At 39.8% G+C, this 22,557-nt stretch overlaps 1 protein-coding gene across 9 annotated transcripts in view; it reads right to left on the minus strand.

Annotated features, from left to right (window-relative positions):
• Positions 1-22,557, minus strand: part of PDE1C (phosphodiesterase 1C) — a 488,275-nt gene that overhangs the window by 79,551 nt on the left and 386,167 nt on the right. For all 9 annotated transcript variants that reach the window (XM_038557256.1, XM_038557259.1, XM_038557261.1 and 6 more), the window contains 6 exons: positions 20,125-20,241; positions 18,027-18,167; positions 9,034-9,134; positions 6,434-6,562; positions 5,263-5,364; positions 4,568-4,688 (listed from right to left, as the gene is read on the minus strand). In XM_038557256.1, coding sequence (XP_038413184.1) covers positions 4,568-4,688; positions 5,263-5,364; positions 6,434-6,562; positions 9,034-9,134; positions 18,027-18,167; positions 20,125-20,241 — 711 coding nt within the window. The remainder of the gene's footprint in view (positions 1-4,567; positions 4,689-5,262; positions 5,365-6,433; positions 6,563-9,033; positions 9,135-18,026; positions 18,168-20,124; positions 20,242-22,557) is intronic.

Here is a 22,557-nt window from a genome sequence, read left to right on the forward strand (position 1 = left end):
GTGTCCCTCTTCATCTCTCACTACAGTCTTTGGGGTAAATTTTAGTTTATCTGATATAAGGATGGCTACCCCTGCTTTCTTTTGAGGACCATTCGAATGGTAAATGGTTCTCCAACCTTTTATTTTCAGGCTGTAGGTGTCCTTCTGTCTAAAATGAGTCTCTTGTAGACAGCAAATAGATGGGTCCTGCTTTTTTATCCAGTCTGAAACCCTGCGCCTTTTGATGGGGTCATTAAGCCCGTTCACATTCAGAGTTACTATTGAGAGATATGAGTTTAGTGTCATCATGATATCTATTCAGTCTTTGTATTTGTGGACTGTTCCACTGAACTTCTTCTTAAAGGGGAATTTTAAGAGGCCCCCTTAAAATTTCTTGCAGAGCTGGTTTGGAGGTCACATATTCTTTTAGTTGCTGCCTGTCTTGGAAGCTCTTTATCTCTCCTTCCATTTTGAATGAGAGCCTTGCTGGATAAAGTATTCTTGGTTGCATGTTCTTCTCATTTAGGACCCTGAATATATCCTGCCAGCCCTTTCTGGCCTGCCAGGTCTCTGTGGAGAGGTCTGCTGTTACCCTAATACTCCTCCCCATAAAAGTCAGGGATTTCTTGTCTCTTGCTGCTTTAAGGATCTTCTCTTTATCTTTGGAATTTGCAAGCTTCACAATTAAATGTCGAGGTGTTGAACGGTTTTTATTGATTTTAGGGGGGGATCTCTCTATTTCCTGGATCTGAATGCCTGTTTCCCTTCCCAGATTAGGAAAGTTTTCAGCTAGAATTTGTTCAAATACATATTCTGGCCCTCTGTCCCTTTCGGCGCCCTCGGGAACCCCAATTAAACGTAGGTTTTTCTTTCTCAGGCTGTCGTTTATTTCCCTTAATCTATCTTCATGGTCTTTTAATTGTTTGTCTCTTTTTTCCTCAGTTTCCCTCTTTGCTATCAACTTGTCTTCTAGGTCACTCACTCGTTCTTCCACCTCGTTAACCCTCGTCGTTAGGACTTCTAGTTTGGATTGCATCTCATTCAATTGATTTTTAATTTCTGCCTGATTAGCTCTAAATTCTGCAGTCATGAAGTCTCTTGAGTCCTTTATACTTTTTTCTAGAGCCACCAGTAGCTGTATAATAGTGCTTCTGAATTGGCTTTCTGACATTGAATTGTAATCCAGATTTTGTAACTCTGTGGGAGAGAGGACTGTTTCTGATTCTTTCTTTTGAGGTGAGGTTTTCCTTCTAGTCATTTTGCTCAGTGCAGAGTGGCCAAAAGCAAGTTGTATTGGGAAAAAGAGAAAAAGAGAGGAGAGAAAGAAGGAAAGAAAAGAGAAAGAGAAAAAAAAAGGGAAGAAAAAGAAAAAAAAACGAAAAAAAAAAGGGAAGAAAAAGAGAAAGAAAAAGAAAGGAGAAAAAAAGGGGGTGGGGGAAGGATACAAATCAAAAAGCAAAATAAAACAAAAACAAAAACAAAAACAAACAAACAAAAAAAGAACCACCGGGGAGTATCTTCTGATTCTGTGTACTTTAAGTCCCTTGGCTTCTCCTGGAAGTTGTCCGTCTAGCTGGTGTTCTGGGGGAGGGGCCTGTTGTGCTGATTTTCAGGTGTTAGCAGTTGGGGGAGCTGCTGTGCCCCCTCCTGGTGCAGGGCTCAGTGGGGGTTGTTTACCCCGTGAGGCCGCAGGAGGAACAGCCCCAGTGGCGGTGCAGCTCTGGAAACCTGGATTCAGCCCCCGCAGGAACTCCGGAGCTCTCCGTCTGCAGGGCCTGGAGGCTCCGGGGCGGGGCCGCTGATCTGCTCAGCTGGGGCAGGAGCGTCCTCGCTGTCCTGGGCCCTCCCGGCCTCTGCCTGTCCCGGGGGAGGCCGGATCCTGGGCTGTGTCCCGGCGCCCTGTGCTCCGGAGCCTGCGCTGGTGGATTCGCGCTCCCGGGCCGCGCAGCCCCCTCCGCGGAGCTGCCACCCAAGCCCCTCCGAGCTGCTCCTGGAACCGCGCAGCCCCCTCTGCACGGAGCCTCTTCTTCTGCCCGAGCCCCTCCGAGCTGCTCCCGGGGCCGCGCAGCCCCCTCCGCGGAGCCGCCGCCCGAGCCCCCCGAGCTGCTCCGGGTCCCGCCGGGTCCCGCCGTGCGCGCTGCAGCCCTTAGGGAGCTCGGCGCACTCTCCTGGGCGCGCAGTTGCTGTTACTGCCTGGTTCCTGCTCCCACTCCCCACGAGCCCCTTTCCGCCCGGGAAGGTCGGTGCAGCTCCTGCTCCTCCGGGACGGGGCTCTCCTGTCCTGGGGACACTCGCCCCGGCCTCAGCCCGGCTCCTCGCGGGGCCCCTCCCCCTTGGAGGCCTTTGTTCCTTTATTTCTTTTTCCCCGTCTTCCTACCTTGATAGAAGCGCGAATTCTTCTCACTGTAGCATTCCAGCTGGTCTCTCTTTAAATCTCAGGCCGAATTCATAGATTTTCAGGATAATTTGAAGGTTTTCTAGGTAGTTTGGTGGAGACAGGTGATTTGGAGACCCTACTCTTCCGCCATCTTGCTCCTCCCCCCCTCAAAGACTCTTATAGTCCCATTGAGATTTCCCATTTGAACTGTCCGATTTAAAATCTATAGTTAAGAGCTGAGGCAACATTTCTCCTACATTGGTTACTTACAATGGCTCATGGCATCTGGGTTAAAATATTAAGTCGATAAAAATAATTTACTGAATCATAATTACTAAAAAATGGTTCCAGTCCAGTGAGCTAACATTCCACTCCCAATAGGCAAGAAATTCAATAAGGTTATTTTCACATTGCCTCTAGCACCTTTTCATTCAATTAAAGCATATGTGTATGCAAACCAGGTTTCCTTTATGGGAAAAATTGTGCACATATTTAAGCAATTTCTCATAATCACTCACAATTAAAAGAAAGAATCACTCCTATACCTCAAACTTAAATGAATTAGCTATCACCTACCTTTGGCTATGGATTAAATACTCTCAGCCATAGGGGGTGTTATCACACAAGCAATATTAAAGAAAGCATATAATAAAATCCTTTCACTAATATTAGAAAAACAGCTTCCAGAAAATTGGCTCAAAATTAGGCCTTGATTAAGGATGAATTTGCAGTCATTCTTGTATATATAAGGCCATACCTGTATAGCTCTAGTTCCTCGCACACCACTGGGTTCTCCTTGAAAACAAGTCTGAGAGACCAAGCAATGACTTTGGAAGGGGAAATGCCCACATGTAGAATCGGGTACCTTAGGGTATATTCACATAACAGTTTACGGGAACATGCGTATGTGCATGTGTTGATGTGCACCCCTAGACAGTGTGAAGGAAGTGTAGAACATTTAATGCCAGAAGGACCCTAAGGAAACATATGGTTCAACCTTCTCCTAAATCCCTCCTGCTGCCAGCACCTCCTAAAATACAAATCACAGATAAGACCACTGGGAACTAAAAAAAAAAAAAAGACCATTGGGAACTAGAAGAGGGATTGGATTAGTCCCACAAACCAGTTGGAATAAAAGCTCCAATAAAGGGTCTTCTGGATATTGCTGAATATGCTATTGACTCTGCTCCCACCTCATCACTAGATATTGTGTACAATTTCAGAAGAAAAAATACACACATGTAGATGCCTCCTACAGCTTTTCCGTTCAAATCAGAATCATAGAATAAGAGTAATCATAGGAGTAATTTACTTCCAAAAATTGAGTAACCATTAAAAGAGCCTATCTCTGTCAGTTTAGGGGACAAAGTTGAGACTGGCATCATGAGTAGTGTCTTGTGCAGAAGTAACTGAATTAGCTGTGCTGATGTGAATTTGCTATATTTTAGGTCCTTACAGCCTGCATGTCATCTGGCTTCCAACCTCAGGACCTCATGTCTCGAAGCAAATGTTTTAGTGGCAGCTCTTGTTGGAAGATGACAGTTTTGGTACAATGCATTTATTTCTCCATTTCTCTACTTCTGTGTACCTTTTTTTTTTTTTAATTTAATTTTAAAGTATAGCCTACTCACTAAAAACTGGCTACCCTTGTAGAAAACACAATCCTGGGTCTTAGGATGGATGTAGTACGTTTAAATATAATTGAAACAGTAGCTTCTAGTGATTTCCTGACCACAAATTGCTACACCTCACTTTGGAATCTAACTTATCCGCTCAAAAGAAATCACCCAATCAATTTTAACAGATTATTATGAGTTAAAGGTTAACATCTTAATCCCACATGGTGATGCAAAAGCAACCACCATTTGGTCAACCCATTAGAACAGGAGTAAAAGGGAAAGTAACCAGATGACACCTTGACCAAAAAATGGACAAAAAGAATTTTTTTTTCCAAACAGAAATGCATAGGACAGAAATACCATAATATTCTGAGAACCAAAATTTAGGTAAGAGTCAAACATCACATGACTAAAAGGCCACACATGCACACACACACACACACACACATACACACACACACACACAAGCTATGAACCCTTCCTCCCCAAAGAAAATGACTGAAATGCCAATAGTCTTCTTATAGCATTGCTGAAATATAAAACTCAGAAACTATCCAGTGCTGACAGCCCTGAGAATAGCACAGCAAGGTACCTGTCTGAAGAACTCTTCTAGAAGCGACATTGTCCAGCGATGATGGAGCTCCCATGCTTTTGCTGGATGGCTTATGTCTGCTGTGTGCAGCATCAGGGATAATGCTTTTGGCTTTTCAATTCTATAAACCCAAAGGACCCAAACACATGACAAACAAACTTTCAGAACCTCAATAAGAGTTTTTAAAAATCATTAATTTCTTAATCTCTCCCCATTCTCTCATCTCCACCCCCACTTCAGCTGAACTGGGGGGAAGCATCATTTCATCCCACAGGGATATCCAACAGCTTAGTCTCCATGTTTATGGTGCTGGACACCTCATAAATGGACTCAAAACTATTTCTGGAATAATTGCATCACTCAAAAAAAAAAAAAAAAAAAAAAACAAGAATCTAAGAGATTCACTCATTGGCTTTTGTTGCCCCTATACTGAGTGAATCTTTGTTCAGTTTCCTGCAAGGAATGATTTTAAAATCTAATGTGGGAGGTCAAATTGTTACTGGCCCTATTATTTATTTCAACCTTGATGAGAATCTGTGATATGTACAACTGTGATGCCCTCTCCTCAACCATCCCCACATGGTGAGACCATTCAAGGAAGCTCTCTGAAGGAGGGACACTTCAAAGGTGCAAAAACATGGACAAGAACCAGTTCAAACACCTATAAAAACACATGATGTCACAGGTCCACTCACGCTTCTGGCTGTTGCAGAGCAGTCTTCATTGCTTTGATTTGTTGGAAATGACAGGACATGTCTGTGGCCATCACCATCTCAATTACCAAGGTCCGAAACTCCCTTTCAGGGACACCCCGTGAAGAGAGAAGCATGGAAGTTAAAAAAAAAAAAAAAAAGGAAAGTAAAAATTTGTTTATATTTTTTGCCACTTCTAAGCAAAATCAGTTAATGGTGACATTTCTAATCAACTTGAACCATTTAGGTGAACTTTTTTTTTTAGGAGGAATAAGTGAAGGTTAAGGATTAAGGAATCATTTTTTAGGAATATGACATGTGGAACATACATATCAGTATGGCTTACTTTTCTGAATCTTTACATAATGGCTAGCACAATGAACAGCCAAGCATTTAATTATAATATAAGTACTATTTGCATCACAGTAGATTCAGAACTTTATAAAGATTTAAATGGTTTTGTCTCTAATCTTTGAAATATCTTGACCTATATTAATAGCTACAAAGCCTTGCAGGCTTGCTATATACATGCATTACAATATGTGCTAAGCATTTTAAATGGATTATATCATTTACTATAACATTAACTAAATCATGGGGTAAATTTTATTATCTATTTTATAGAAATTAAATTTTACAACAGTATGAAGGGTTAGGTAACTTCCTAAATGCCATACAACTAGTAACTATTTCCATATTCAAACTCAGGTGTGCCTAAATTCATTCAGAGACACACAGTGTCATTTAGGCAACAGAATTAGATATCCATGATTTGTTTTGAGTGCCAAAATGATTTCCTTAGCAAATTTTGAAAGATTTTTAAAAGAAGTTCAAATCAAATAGAAGGCGAAGAACAAATGTTAAATGAAAAAACTCAGATTTAAGAAGCTAAGACAAATGCAATACCAGTTTCCTAAGGTAAAAAACAGCAGGTATTTCCAAAGTGCCTACAATATATTTGAGTATTTGTATTAAGAAAAAAAAAAGAGAGAGAGAGAAAAGAGAGAAGAGGAGGAGGAGGAGGGAGGGAGAGGACAGATCAGGGTAGGAAGAGACAGAGAGAGAAGGTGCCACAAACATTTCAAGTGGTGCTGTATCTCCAAAAGCAGCATATTTAATCTCTCCTCATGGTTCTTTTCCTGGACTCCAAATCTCTCTCCTGTCTCATCCTTACCTCCAGTCATCCTTTGAGAGGTTGATCAAAATATTCATTTCCTCATCCTCTTGCAGAAGGCGATAGGCTGCACTTAAATGGTGATTTTCTAATACAGACCTATCGTTGTACAGAATAGCAGGGTCAGACCTGAACAGAAAGACAAAATAGTTTAGGATGTTTAACGGTTGAGATTTTTCAGGTAACTCTCTCAAGCTAGAATGCACCACCTTTTTTCCTATGTTTAACAATTATATTTGCCCTCATGACATTATGTCAACCAATTAACTAAAACCAACACCACAAATCATCAATAGGTATTTGTAGGGTATTTAAATGTTAATATGTTAATGTGAAATATGTGATATCCAACTGTAGGACTCTCTGAAAGCTGTTCCATAACCAGATCTCAGTGATCTCTACTAGCAGCATAGGTGGATTTCATAAAACACGGGTCAACTCAAATTTCCTTGTATTTTCTGGAATGCCTTTAATTTTTAAAAATTTTATTCAGTGAAAGAATTTATTTATTATTGTTATAATTCTCTGAACACATACCACCTGGTAGGTAGAGTCTGCCAAGTGCCTCTGGTAGTACCTTGATCTTAATTTTGCCATGTGGAAGCCATGTGTATAAAATTGAGAGTAAAGAATATAAGGATTGTATGATAGTTGCTAGTCACTTATTCGCAGACCATTGCACCAAACACAGAGCTGTACACTGCCTTAGATTATTATAACTTATTTGTTTCTCATCAAGGAAGCGGAGTCTCAGTGATGTAAAATGACTTCCCAGGCCACGGTTGGGATGAAGGCAAGGTCTTCTGACAGTTCGCCCACTGCTCCTCACAATAACTTGTGCCTGTCACTGGCCAAACTTTGGGATATAGCTAGTATACCTTTAAAGTGTCAAGCTTAACATACCATCAAGGGACAAAGAACTTGGTTACAGATTTAGTTTTCTGTATAGGGAATCACACAGGCTGAGATGCTTTGAATAAAGTTCTATTAAAGAAGGCCAATGTTTCAATTTTATTCCGAACCAAGCGTAACGGAATCCACTGAAATTTTCCTACTCCTATGAAGATAACACAAAACGTGCAAACCCCATGGTGAAAGGTCTTATCTTGTATCTGTTAAGTAAGGTTCCCACTGATGTGTATTTTGTGATGGTAAGCTCTTTTCCAGCTGCTGTAATGAAGCCATTTCCTCTGAGTTGAGATGGGTTTTGATATTGGTCTCCAGCAAAGACCCACATACAGTTGCTCTAACCGCCTCTCTTTCTTCAGCAGGTGCTAATCATCGCAGCCTCAGTCCTCAGAGCAAAGATCCCACTCATAGATATCCAGTCAACAGAGCTGCTCTGTGGAATTCCCTGTATTTAAAGCCCTTGAAACAGAACCACAAAAGGCTGCTTCCCAGCAGCTGAGGCTCCCCTCAGGAGGAAGCGAGAGATAGACAATGAAGCTAATGGCTTAAATCCTTTTGTCTGCTGACATTCTATTGAAATTCCCCTTCTGAACAGAGATCAAACAATACTGCCTTCTTTTGTGTACCTCATAATTAAGTGTTCGGTTCATTAAATAAATGTAGATTGATTTAATGAACACAAACCTATCTGGACTATGCACCTGCTTTTTCAAGTGAAACCTCAAGTATTTATTTGGTTTTAAATTCTCATCGCTCCCCACTACATTCTTCCTCTTAGACATGCCATCTTTCACCAAATTCTAGCTTCTCTTGATTACTATGTCAAGGCCCAATTAACCCTATTAGAGTCTCTCCAGTTTCATATAACTGTCTTAAGAGAAGGTATGTTATTAGGTTAGGACAGGACAGATGAAGTTTCATCCTAAATGGAAAAGACAATTGACTGGTACTGCTTGCCTAGAATGCTGTGTCGAGAGGAATACTGAGGATAAAAATGAAGCTTGGTTAAAAAAAAAAATTGATTAGTGATGTCTGTTATAGTCAAGAGGTTCAGAGTCAGGTACCTGGACCCATACTTAATACCAACCCCCCCACCCAGAGATTTGTGTTTACCTGTGCAGTTCATCATAGTGGGTACACAGGTTATCTATGGCAAGGGCTGTCTACATGAGACAACCCAGCTCCCCAAACCCTCTGCCAGGGAGCAATGCGAGCACTAAACAGAACAAGGATGAAATCAGGAAGGAGAAGAGTGTCCCCAGAATCCCAGAGCCATAGGGCAAGAAGGCCCAGTTATCATACATGTCAACAGAAACACCCTGATCCTGGGCCATCCTCGCTGATCCAGTCTACATGACAACTGCACCTTTACGTAAATTCTTCTACCACCTAGTAGAAATAGGTAGCGTATGCACATTATATATATAAGTAAAAAAATAGCTAGCATTAGAATAGAGAAGAAAAGGATATTCATATACGATGTGAATAACATACGAGAATTGGGCGCAGACGGGTTCTCAAACTAAATCTTGATCAAAGCTGACCAGGCTGATCTCTTGTCGAAAAGTTCCTTTCTTCAGAAATGCAAAATAGAGTAACCATGCAAAAGAAAGACAGCTAACACCTTTCTGACTTCTAAAACTCTACGCCTGACCCCTCCTGCCTCCTCTCCAAACATCCAACATCCTCACCGTGTCTGAATGTGGAAATTGTTGGTGGTTCCGGTGTGCTCATAGTCGTGGATGGCAGCTGAGAAGATTATAGCAAAGATCTCCAGCTCTGTCAGCCAGTTCTGAAAGGGAGATTGCAGGGCAATCAGATAATCTGTTTCTTTCTCAGAGAAAGTCCTCAGCTTGCTGACAACACACGCACGTCGTTGCCTTTCCACCCTGCAGCTGGTGCGCTATTGCCAAACACACATTTTCTGACGGATGGATTTTTTTTTTTCTCCCTAGGAGGAGGCTGGGGGGCATGTGATTTGGAAGTAGCACACCCAGCAAGGTTGAAAAAGTGAACTAATAGTTTCATTTTTTTTTTCAAGGAAGCAAAAAACAAGAAACATGAAGACTTTAAAAACCCTCATTGTATTCGTTCCCAAATTCCAAGTAAATTCCTACATAGACAAAGAAAAAAATTAAGAATTTCAACACAATACCAAGAACTAAGCATAACAAAAAACCTAATGTCTATCTACTAGAGAGTGGGTAGGTAGACACATGGGAAGATGACACCTGGCCTTCTGCCTTATGCATGCTGATGTCTGAAAAGACCACCCCCATCCACACCACCAAAACTGGCTGTAGTTCAAGGTTCTCAGATTGTGTTCCCTGGATCAGCAGAGGTAGCGTCACCTGGCAGCTTGTCAAAAATGCAAATCCCACCTCAATCCCACCAAATCAGAACCTCTGGATTTTACCACCAATCTGTGTTTTACCAAGCAATCCAGATAATTCTGATGTATGCTAGTATTTGAGAACCACTGCATGTTTAAAGTTTCCATAACTGACTTCCTCTTCCATAACTATAGATTCATTGATGCCTCCCAACCTTCCTGTAAACCATACTACTCAATGCCCACATGACCAAACATCCATGACTGCTAGCCCAACCTTTGGGACCCTCAGCTCACTTTTGTTACCAGTTGAAGTGATACTTACAAGTTCCAGTGTGGTTTATTCCAAACACTGTTTTGGAATAAAAACAGTTCTGGAAAAAAGACTGTTTTGGCAAGTTGCACTTGTTATTATAGTTATATAACTAAATATGACATAAAACCAATGAAATACAAACACGAAAGTGGAGCTGTTCGCCTATAGAAGGCACTGAGGGGGGCACTTGACGGGATGAGCACTGGGTGATATTCTGTATATTGGCAAATTGAACACCAATAAAAATAAATTTATTATTAAAAAAATAAATAAATATTAATAAAATTTAAAAAAGAATCTAAGTTCAATGATTTGGACAGTCACTACGAGGCTGTTGTCAAAACAGGTATGGTGAGTGTGAAACAGAATAAAATAATTATAAAAATGTAGATCAATTCTGCACTCAGTTTGCTTCATGAGTATCTTTAAGTTCACATTTCACTTTGAAGAAACAAAACTAAAATTTTTAGATAGGGTCAGGGTTAAAGGAAGACTGATATGAGTACCCAAATCAGCAGAATTCAGAAATTAAAGAGGTCAGAATTAAAGATTAGTGAATAGAATATATTTAATTTGGGGGCACCTGGGTGACTCAATGGTTGAGCATCTGTCTTTGGCTTAGGTCATAATCCTGGGGTCCTGGGATTGAGTCCCACATCAGGTCTCCACAGGGAGCCAGCTTCTCCCTCTATGTCTCTGCCTCTCTCTGTCTCTCATGAATAAATAAATAAAATTTTTAAAAAATTGACTTAAGTTAGTAGAAAATGATTAAGAATGGACACATACGGGGGCGGGGGGGGAGCCCAGGTGGCCCAGTGGTTTAGCGCCCCCTTCAGCCCCAGGGCATGATCCTGGAGACCCGGGATTGAGTCCCACATCGGGCTCCCTGCATGGAGCCTGCTTCTCCCTCTGCCTGTGTCTCTGCCTCTCTCTCACTCTCTCTCGCTCTCTCTCTGCTGTCATGAATAAATAAAAGCTTTAAAAAAATTTAAAAAAAAAAGAATGGACACATACATTTTTATAATTCCCACCTTAACTTTTTAAAATTAACTACTAATTTTAATATTCATCTTGAAAATTTCCTGAGAAATATTGCCTTTTTAAGGATCACTAAAAGCAAAATAAATAAACTACATAACAACCGATAGAAAAGAAAAAAGACTCTACAGTAAGGAAAAGAATAAGCATAGTGATAACTCAGGGTAAAAAACCCCATACTTCTGAAAATTATTTCTAGTAGATAGAATTCAGCATTAGATGTCAGGAAACTTTTTGGCACCTCTGATATCGCACCTCAAAAATACAAGCTGATCTATCAGAAACAGGAAGACATAAAGAAAAAAGCAGACTAAGATGAAAAACCAACAAAATGAAATGCCAGTTTAAGATAATTAAGATCTGCAAGTAAACTGAAGATATAAAGCCTACCCTGGAAGCAGTGAAGGGCTTTCTTAACACGATTAGTGTCTATGGGGCCTCATGTTGTGTCAGAAGCTACTCCAGGCATTTTGCACATAGAAACTCATGCCAGACACACAACTCCACAAGGGTAGGTACTAGATGAGAAACTTGAAGCTGGGAAAGCTGGGTCACACAGCTAGTCATGTGAATACCCTCGAGAGTTCCCGCTCAATCTTTCTCACACTTCCTTTTGGTCATGGTTCATGTGTTTACTTCATTTTGCATAAAATTAGAAGTCAAAATTTATATTTTTCTTTATATTTTCCATGCATGTTTTACACACATGTTCTTGATATCATTCTCATTTTGGCAATGTCTTTCTTTTCCTTCCCTGTACCCTGGCACCACCCATCAGACTTGACTACCTCTACCTACTCCCACTTCCCCCCGACCAATATATCTCTTTCTCCAAACTCATGCAAAGTTAACATTTTAAAATAAGATTATGAGGCTACCTTGGAGCTAGTCGAGCCATGCTTGGAACAGAACTTCTAAAATGACAAATATGTCTGGAACACTATAGTACAAGGCTTTTCCTGTTGGCTATAAGTAGGATCTCTGCAAGCACATAGTTCTTCCTAAAACTGAAGGTGTTTATACTCGAGATGACACAGAATTCTGTCTAGGCAAGACAGTGCTCACGAGTACAACGGAAAGATGACTCCTGGTGGCAAACCCAACAAAACCAGAGTAGTCTGAGGAAATGTACCTTATACTCATGGAAACAGTGACATGATTCATGCCAGATCCCAAAGCAACCTTCCTGCTAAGGCCTTTGGAAACAGAACTCATGTTATGCTGTACCCTTCGAGGATTTAAACTCATGGAAAAATAAATAAATAAAAATGTAGATATTTTTTCTAATGTGAAATAGATCAGTAAGTCTATCAATAAAAGGATTATGACTGAGAGCCAATATACCATCTAAATAAATCTGAATCATAGGGCATCAACCTAGACTACAGGTGTCTAAATAACTACATAATCATGGTTCTCACAGTAACTTCTCCCTTTTACCCAAACACACCAACAAGATCCTATCTTACATATAACCCACTTTTAATAAACCAAAATCAACAAATGATTTATTTTTAAAGATTTTATTTATTTATTCATGAGAGACACAGAGAGAGCAGAGACATAGGCAGAAGGAGAAGCAGGCTCCCTGTAGGAAGCATGATGCAGGACTTGATCCCAGAGCCCCAGGATCACACCCTGAGCCCAAGGCAGACACTCAACCACTGAGCCATCCAGGGCCTTCAACAAATGATTTAAATAAGCAAATAACAAAAAATAAAACCATAGCCTTTTAAAAGTCATCTTAACACCTTGCTTTTCAAAAAACCCTGTGGATACTTAGAAATCAGTTCTGCTGTTTGAGGATAAGAAGAAAGGACAGATGGTATCTGGCACAAAAGGAAGGAAGTAAGGAAAGAGGGAGGGAAGAAAAAAGAGAAGTAGAGAGGAAAGGAGGAAGTAAAGGAGGGAGCCAGGGAGGAAGGGAAGAAGAGAAAAAGAGAGAGAAAGAAAAAAAGAAAGAGAAAAAGAGAAGATAAATATCTTCACCCAGGGGCCGTGAAGGTTGGACAGAACAAGAAATGGAAGTGTGCATTTCCAGAAAAATGAACACAGGAGCCAATCCCAGTGTCAAAAGATGATTCATCATGAGTAAGGAAATGATTCCCTTTACTGGAGAAGCAGTTAGAGCTAATTAGAGCCCTGTAGTGTCAGGCATTAGAGGCTACAGTGAGGAACACAAACCAGATTCAAGAGGCAATAAAGTTTACATGCAAAAGTAACATGGTCAGCATGCCACTGAGGGGGAGAAATAAGAGCAGTACCTTTGTGTTTTGGGGGGTTTTTGTTTGTTTGTTTGTTTTTTTAAGAGCAGTACTTTTGGATGGAAAGTCCTTATAGGACGTATAGACAATTTGGAGGAAGAATCCATATGGGTTAGCAATTAACTGAATGCAGGAGGGAGGAAGAGGTCTCAGTCAAGGAGAAGAATGAATTAAAGATGATCCTAACATTCCTAGCCTGAGTGACAAAAGTGCAAAACGAAACAAAACAAAAAAATGATGGGTGACATCATAAATAGAGACAGAGATGAGAAGTTTTGAGGGAAATCAGGTTTCATTTTTTTAAAAGATTTTATTTATTTCTTTGAGAGAGAGAGAAAGCATGAGCCTGGGAGGGAGAGGAGGAGAAGAGGGAGTGGGAGAAGCAGACTCCCCACTGAGCATGGAGCCTGATTTGGGTTTCCATCCAAGGACGCTGGAATCATGATCTGAGCTGAAGGCAGATGCTTAACCAACTGAGCCACCCAGGTGCCCCTCAAGGCTTCATATTTTAATATGGTCCAGATTTCCACCTAGGGAATCCAGGTTCACCTCTCTATTCCATGGACCTCTGATTAGTAACCTTCACTAATTTATTAGTGTTTTGTCATCGAATGTAACATTAGAAAGTGTTACAAAAGAGGGCAAAGATCATGGGGTCCAAAATTGTGCTGACCACAAACACTAATAAAATTATTTAACACTCTTTTTTATAAAGATTTTATTTATTTATTCAGGAGAGACACAGAGAGAGAGGCAGAGACATAGGCAGAGGGAAAAGCAGGCTCCCTGTGGGGAGCCTAATGTAGGACTTGATCCCAGGATCCCAGGATCCCAGGATAATGAGCTGAGCCAAAGGCAGACACTCAACTACTGAGCCACCCAGGTGCCCCTATTTAGCACTCTTTAGCCATTTAGTGTTTCCCATATAAATATAATGATGGCATTTATGACCAAAAGAACAAGATACATAGCCTCTCACTTCTAAAAAAAGAATACACAAAAGGAAAATTAATGGCACTTGCTTGACAAAAGCAATGAAAGGGGCCAACGGATGGCTTTGGATGTTGGAATCTTTTGACCTAAATCACAATTTGACTGGAGCTCAGAGTCTGATTCAAATTTATTCAATCAACAACTTTTCAGTCTAATTCTGTTCAAAGATTTTTCCCTTAAAAGTGGGCAAAATAATTCCAAAAGGATTCAAGCATATTCTTGGCGGCTAAGTAATGCAATAATGAGTAGTATAAATAGATTACAATGAGTAATACTGTTGATGTTGAAGCCCAGACATCACTTTATCAATTGGATGTTTTGATTCCCTATGTGTCTTACAGTTTATAAAACTGAAATGATTTAAAGCATTTCCCCCTCTTGGTTTGTAATGAAAGGTTAGAGTAACAATATGTTCTCCATTCATCAGTGGAGAATGCTCTCCACTGTTTCTGTACACTTGCAATGAAAGAGGTTTGTTTTGAGCTGCATTTCCAAGAGAGAGTGGGTGGGAAGTAGTTTCTATATTTAAGAATGATTCTGAATATGGCCTGAATTGATAATGAAAATTCAATGGCAAATGAGCTCATTTAAGAATAGCACGCGGTACATCATGATCATTGGCTGCTATAATATAACATTTGTGTTAATGATAACTTCCATTAGCATAAATACTCGGGAATTTTTGAGGGCTAAAAAAGCTGTGTATGATTCACTTTTATATCTCCATAGGACACTGTATACAGCAGGTACTAACAAAATATATATTGAATAGATGAGTCGAAAGCACATCTACACATCTATGTTGATCCTTACCATGATATGATACTTTCTAGTAGCACATGAGGATACTGAGTTATAAGAATATCAGGGGATCTCTTTTTCCCCCCCCCACAGGCACTGTAGAAGTACGGCTAAATTTTTAAATGCACGGCATCAGAAGTCAGTCCTGGGATCAAATCTTAGCTCAGCTCCTCTACTTGTTTGCTTGGGCCACCATAACAAAATGTCACCGACTAGGCGGTTTAAACCAAAGAACTTCATTTTCTCACAGTTCCGGAGGCTAAAGTCCTAGATCAGGGTATTGGCAGGGCTGGTTTCCGGTGAGAACCCTCTTCCCAGGTTGCAGATGGTCATTGTCCTGTGTCCTCACATGGTCTTTCCTCCATGCGTGTGCATGTCTGCAATCTTAATCTCACTGGAGATTAGGACTTTTGACAATATAAACTGGGGGCAAGGGGTGACAAAATTCCACCTAGAACAGAGACTTTATAATGGGGCAATCTTAACTCTGTGAATGGGTTTCCTCCTCCTTTTCTACTGAATATGTGTCACTTTCTCGTCGATTCTTTTATATAATCCAGATCTTAATCCTTGCTCTCTATTTTCCTTCAGTACTTACAGCATTACGGTGATTCTTTTTATCCTACAGTTTTTAATTCTAATATACTCAGTTTAATCAATATTTTATGTAACTTTTGTGTCTTGAGGTTTATGTAAGAAATAAACATTCTCAAATTTTCTTCTAATATGATCAAATTTTAACCCATTTGTCCCATATTTGGTAACTGATGTAAAGTGGAACAAAAACATTCTTTTTCTTTCCCAAATGAACAATAGTTGCCAGAACATTTTTGAACTGAATCACTTTCCCTGTAATGTTGTTGGCTATAGATGTGTCCTTACCTTCTCACCTGAACTTTTTCCTCATTATACTCTAGTGAGTGCTCCATCCTCACCAAAGCACTGAGACCACTCATGTCAAGGGCACTAATGACTTCCATGTTGCCAAAGGCAGTGGTCACTTGTCTATTCTCATCCTACCTGATATTTTGGCATGTCCCATACAATTCACTATTCTCTTGTGAAGCGCTTACTTTCCTTGGTTTCCATGACTCCACACTCTCTTGGTTTTTATTCCAATGTCACTGACCACTCCATTTTAGTTACTCTTGTTGGCTCTAATTCTTTACCTTTATTTTATCTTATTTTATTTCAAGATTTTATTTATTTATTTGAGAGAGAGCATACACAAGCAGGGGGAGTGGCAGAGGGAGGAGTGAAGCAGACTGTCTGAGGAGCAGGGAGCCCAACATGAGGCTCAATCCTAGGATCTCAGGATTATAACCTGAGCCAAAGGCAGATGCTTAACCAACTGAGCCACCCAATGCACTCCTCTTTACATTCTTTTTAAACTCTCAACTATGGCAGGACTCACTGCAGAGCCCCTAGGACAGCTATTTTATCTACATCCAATTTAGGCCTTTCATTTGACCTAATAATCTATAATTGATTTTATTGCTTTTTAAAAAAGAGATGGTCAAATTATTTTCACAGAATACTTCCACAACTTTTTAAGACACTACATTGTGTTGGCTGAGCACTCCAGAAAAAATGCTCAATAGCAACACTAGTGTGGCCATCCCTGTTTTGCTCCATGCTTTCATGGCATTACCATTAACTAAATCTGCTCCTGGAAAAATTGTTTACCACATTGAACAGGTCCCCTTGATAGTTCTTCTAGAATTTAAAAAATTATTGCTTTTTAAAATAATATTTTTAAGAAGGCTGCTTTACAATAAGGAAAAACTGAGAATTGTTGAGAGGTTTCAGGGAAATCCAACAAAGTTTTACTAACGACAATTCCTAACTATTGAGTTTCCTTCAGGAGGCAGACAGAGCACTTCATATTTTTGATAGTTTATTCCTAACTACCACAGTATTTCTACAAGAAAGAATATTTTTCATCATTTTAAAAATGAGGAAATCCCGACTCAGAGATTTAGGTGATTTATCATAGGTCACTAAATCTAATAAGTAATTACTCAAGGATTTATATCCCACTCTATCTCACTCCAGTGGAACACTCCTCCCACTGTGTTCCATTTTTAATTCAGTAAGATATTAGACAAAGTCTTTCAACATGCCCTAGAGGAAAAAAATAACAAATGTGTTCAGTTTATGGGCTAATTAATAATCATAGCCAAACAATGTCTACCTTGATGTCAACTCTGAAGATTTCAAAGGAAAAAGTCATAGAGACTTAACACAGAGACCTAGCTATTTGTCACTAATAGCTGTATCCTGTAAAAGTAATAGCTTTCATCAAGGCAAAGAGGGAAAAGGCACAGATAACCAAGTTAAACAATGGATGCCAGTTCATACAATGGATCACAGAACACAGACTCAAAAACATCTAAAGAGCTGAAATGTTGGGTCAAAACAAGTAAGAAAAATTTCAAATGATTAGAAGTAAAGATTGCCCTTTAGGTCAAATGAATTGCACACACATAAATAGGATGAGATTAACTGCAATCCTTGTGAAAAAGATCTAATGGTTTAAACCAAAAGCTAACTTTGTGGAATGTGGTTGTCAGGCATACTTGATACGATTTCAGTATGCATGGATAGCATTGTGTTGGACTATAGCAAGAGGTTGATAATACCACTCTCCATACCTGGAAATACATATTTAGTTCTAGAAATTATCTTTAATTTGGCCATAGACTAATAAAGATGCAAGTCACTACCACATATTTATTTCAAGTCCAGGATGGAAAAAGTATCAGAGGCAATTAGGAACCCCAAGACCCTTGGTGATTGATTAGGCAATTCCTGGGGAGCAGAAAGGCCATGCATCAATGCACTTCTTGTGGACTCAACCTCAACAGAATAGGAACAGCCTCTAATAAAAACAGTCATCACATCTTTTTGTGTAATCTAAGAGTTCATATTGGTACTTACCGCTACTCCTGTCTTATAAAGGAGGTAATGCACAGTCTGTGTAACATCGGCGGCATGCATTAAATTGTGGTAAGGATTTTTATGTTTGCTGTATCCCACTTCCAGGGCCTCCACAAATGAGACAAGTGCAGAAATGGGGATCTGGAAGAGAGCAGTAAGGTTAAGTAGCCAGTGATTTGATAACTAAGTGAGGAAGCAGAAATCTAAGGCACTTGAGCTGCTGCTTTCTGGAAACATAACATACCACATGAAGAAATAGGAACTTTACAAGATTAGTGAGAATTACTGAAGAAATCATCAGATTATTTTAAAATCTCACAGGAAGTCCTTGGTTCAAGAACAATCTGCCCTATACATTTTTTGTTGTTGTTGTTTTCAGTCCAGAACCCCAGGAGAATGAAACAGAATCATCTCAAAAGCAGTTAGGGCAGAAAGGTATGTGTTCATCTATTTCTCAAGCAAATGTTCAAGTCTTTTATTTCTTGAGAAATAAATGGATCCATACTGTGTAGCATATCTCATTTATTTTGTGGAAAAACATAAATTACCTAAATGTTGTAAGGTATAAATTGATTGCAAAACAAATACAAGCTTCCACTTCCCAAAAACTGTGCCCTTTAGAAGGAGTGATTGTATGCACTGGACACATGGAAAAAAACAAAACAAAACAAAACATGTGATATCCCGTTATATATGAGAACAGAAACCAAATGCGTTCTTATGTCGATTACTTGGCAATTTATTATTGTTGCATTGCCATTTGGAATAACATTTACTACTAGTTTAATTCCTTTTCTGTCTCAAATATGTATAATATATATATCTTCTTTCTCTATGTGGCAGAAAATAAAGAACAACTGTAAAATATCTGTACAAGAGAAGGGGACCCTGAAAACATTCACTGGATTTCTTTTCTGGATTAGTTCCTTGGCTAAGGGCTAATTATCAAATACAACACTAGGGGAAAAAGAGAGAGTATGTGTTCCAGGAGATTAATAATCATGGTAGGAAGAAAAAAAAATAAGGAAAACACTGTATATTAATGTTTCATGAGAGTCTATAACATGTTCTTCCTTAACCACATCCTTCCATATTTACCATCTATGGGTTTTTTAAAACTTAAATATTGCTTCTTATATGTCAGAGATTAGTTAATTATCATTTTCAAAAATGAATATCCAATAAGCCCAGGTTCTTTGGGCTGTTCATGAGAGGTCCATGAGCCACTGAAATGCTATGTAAAGGTATGTGTACATGCACAAGAGCTTTATTCTCTGGAAAGGGTCCTGAGCATCCATCAGATTTTCAGGCAGATTTCTGACACAAAGAAATTAAGAACCATTGCCATAAAGCATTTATGGCTATGTAAAAATATGCCCCCATAGTCCTTAGGAAAGTGATAAAGAACTGTGCTGTCTACAGAAATCAATACGCTATATTCACAATACCCTGCATTTTCCAGACGCTCATCAATATGACGAGAGATATGATAGATGTTGCCAGATAAATGCACAGATTCCCTGGAGAATCTGGCCTGACCTCTAGAGTCCATGGTATTAGAAAGCAGGAGGGATTGAAAGCTAGAAACAATTCATGCTCTTTACTTAAAGATGAAGAATTAATTTGAAGCACGAATGGCTGGGAAATACCAATGATCTGTCACGGATGATAAGTGAGAGCATTTGTCTGAATTTGAGCCAAGTAGTGGGAAAAAAAGTTTGCAGAGACAGCAGATGCACACTGTCTCCATTACTGTCTCCGCACCAGCAGTGGTCTCAGTACATGAGATCAGGCTGATAGGAGATCTGTGGGCAGAGCCATAGGAGAGTCCTGCTAGTCCGCACTGTGGGCTGTACTTCCAAGAAGACTGGGATCACACAGTGTGCTTCTGGCCTCTCACCTGCTATGAGCCCCACCCGGCAAGGGCTTAAGTCAAAGTTCCCACCACCAGGGAGCCAAGGGCAGCAGCTCTCTGGATGATGCTTCCTAAGTCACTCATAGCAGTTTTCAGTGTATATTCAAAGGATTCCCTTGGTCTTAGCCCAAAGGTCATGGAAGGATAGACAAATGCATGCATTGTTTAAGAGTAGGCACTGACCTTGAAACGGCTGATCAGATCATAACGTGTGAGTAATTCATAGAAAATGAATTTCAGAGCATGATCCCCACTGGCCTCATTGAGGGAAAAGACATCAAAGGACCACTTGTCCACATCCTGTGTGGCCGAGTAGAGAGAAAGAATGCATTAGTCCAAAGCCACTTGCATAGTTACCAGTTTCCTTCCACCCTCACCCAGGATTTCATAGCCCAGTCTCTAACACCATTTCTGCCCTCAAACTTCTCTCAACTTGCCAGACCTGCATAGCACTTACTGATAAAATAATGAAATAGTCTTACTACTTAAAACAATAGCCGTAATTTATTGAGTGCCTATCATATGCTAGGCATTGTGATCAGTGATAAATATATAATGTACCCTGAAAACAACTCTAAGGGGTAGGTATTATTAGTCACCTCTTACAGATGAGATAACAAGTTAATTTTCCTAAGTACCATCACAAGTGAAGTGCTAGGGACTCAAGTGGGGCCAGGACACAAACACGGTCAACAGATACCTAAGCTCAGGCTCTTTTCATCAAGCCTGTCCCCCTACCACTGCTGAATTGCAATTGATTATTTCACTTCATGACAAGCTAGGGTGCTTCCCTACTCCAAACTTCTTCCCAGTCCCTTACTATTACGTACTGACTTCCTCTTAGTCCACAGCTGAGAATGTTAACCCACTTAAATGTATTCAGAAACAAATATGATACAGAATACAAATAATATGTCCCTTCAATTCAAATTGCTGAGCTAAAACCACAGAAAGAGCCTTCATTTCACAAAACAGAAAAATGCTACCACTTCTGAAATCACTGATCTGAGAACCTAGTGCTCAAATCTGTAAGTCACTTTACTAAAAAAGTAAAAGCAAGAACTAAGCTGAACACACTCCTCACATAACATTCTTGAAGTTTAAAGCCTTTTTGTCTATAGCCACCAAAATACACATAAACATTGTCTGATGTCTCCTTGACTTATAACCAGCTACTTGTGGATGTATTAAACAGAGGTGTCTTTAAGCAATAGTTACAGCAACAGTCATTTGGTTTCTTGTGTCAAGAGTTTCACTTTCAGTAGTTAAAGAAAGTGTACTGTTGTAAGCATGAGACTAAGGACACGTGTGAGACTGCACTGGGTCCAGGCAAAGTCAGATGGTTCCTGGGAAGAGATGCTAGCTGTCTGGAACTGCTGGTCTGAGTGGCTCAATGCATTCCAACCTCATCCATCTATCCTGATCCTGTCCCTTTTCAAACATCCCAACCACCAAAGATCATCTCAAGGTCATTAAGGGTCTCTCTCATGGATGTCCAGGCACGGGAAAACTGAATTGTATATAGAGAAAACCAAACTTTTCCAAAAGGGTTTCAACTGTATTGTTTCAGTTGACACTCAGTCATAACTTCACTTCAACCTTCTAAAATTTCTCCTCCATTATAACAACTAAAGAAATAGTTACAAGTATCGAGCACAGTTTCTGTGCCAGGCACAGTGAGAAGTGTTTATATATTTGTCAACTCACAACAGTAGAAATAGGTGTTACTTTCCCTACTTTTATACAGGGCAACCTCAGAAAGATGAAATGAAGTGTCTAATACCAACTGGTAGGAGAACCAGGTGATAACCTCATTGACACTTCTAGCGATAATATTACTGCCAACAGATGGCATTGTAAACTCAATGTATATATATGCTGTGACACAGACCTCATGCTCTAAATACCCCAATAGGGCCTAGGCCATAGATAGTGGGGCCATTTGAGATTAACCCAAGACCTAAAGCTTCGCCTTAGCTACTATAATTGACATTGTCATGATATCCATTAACCCTGAGGAAAAGTCCCCTGACAACTCAATAGGTGAGAAAACATTTTGTCATGTTTGCAATTTTTAATCTTATTCTCCAGAATGAATAAAAAAGAGAAAGGCTATCACTGAAAATAGAGAAATGATCATAGTAAGAAGTCATGATTTATTCTGAGTATTAGGACTTAGACAAACAGGAGGATGAGTGTGAATGGTCAGCTGGATGTTCTCTCCCGCTACTCATTTTTAAAAGGGCCTTAGCTGTGATTCTCAAATTTTAATGTTCTTCAGAAACACTTGAGGTACTCAGGAAAAAAAAATGCTGATTCTCAGCTGAGGGACTTGCAGAATCCTGGCCTGCAACCTAAAATCTCCATTTTTACCAAGCGTCTTATGTAACTGTCCAAAGCCATTTTTCCTCTCTTACCAAAGTTGGCTGCAGGCCCATTCCTGGGGAAAAACTTCATGAACTTCCTATCAGTCTAACGTAATGGAAGCCTGAACTTCCTCATTTCCTCCCACTTTTAAAGCTGGAGTCTACCCAGGGTGTCTCCTCCTAAGATACACAACAGATACCTTCTAAACAACAGCACACTTCTATAATTTCAATAACCCCACCTAAAAAG

This window comes from Canis lupus, chromosome 14 (genome assembly GCF_011100685.1).
Source record: "Canis lupus familiaris isolate Mischka breed German Shepherd chromosome 14, alternate assembly UU_Cfam_GSD_1.0, whole genome shotgun sequence".
Classification (NCBI taxonomy): domain Eukaryota; kingdom Metazoa; phylum Chordata; class Mammalia; order Carnivora; family Canidae; genus Canis; species Canis lupus.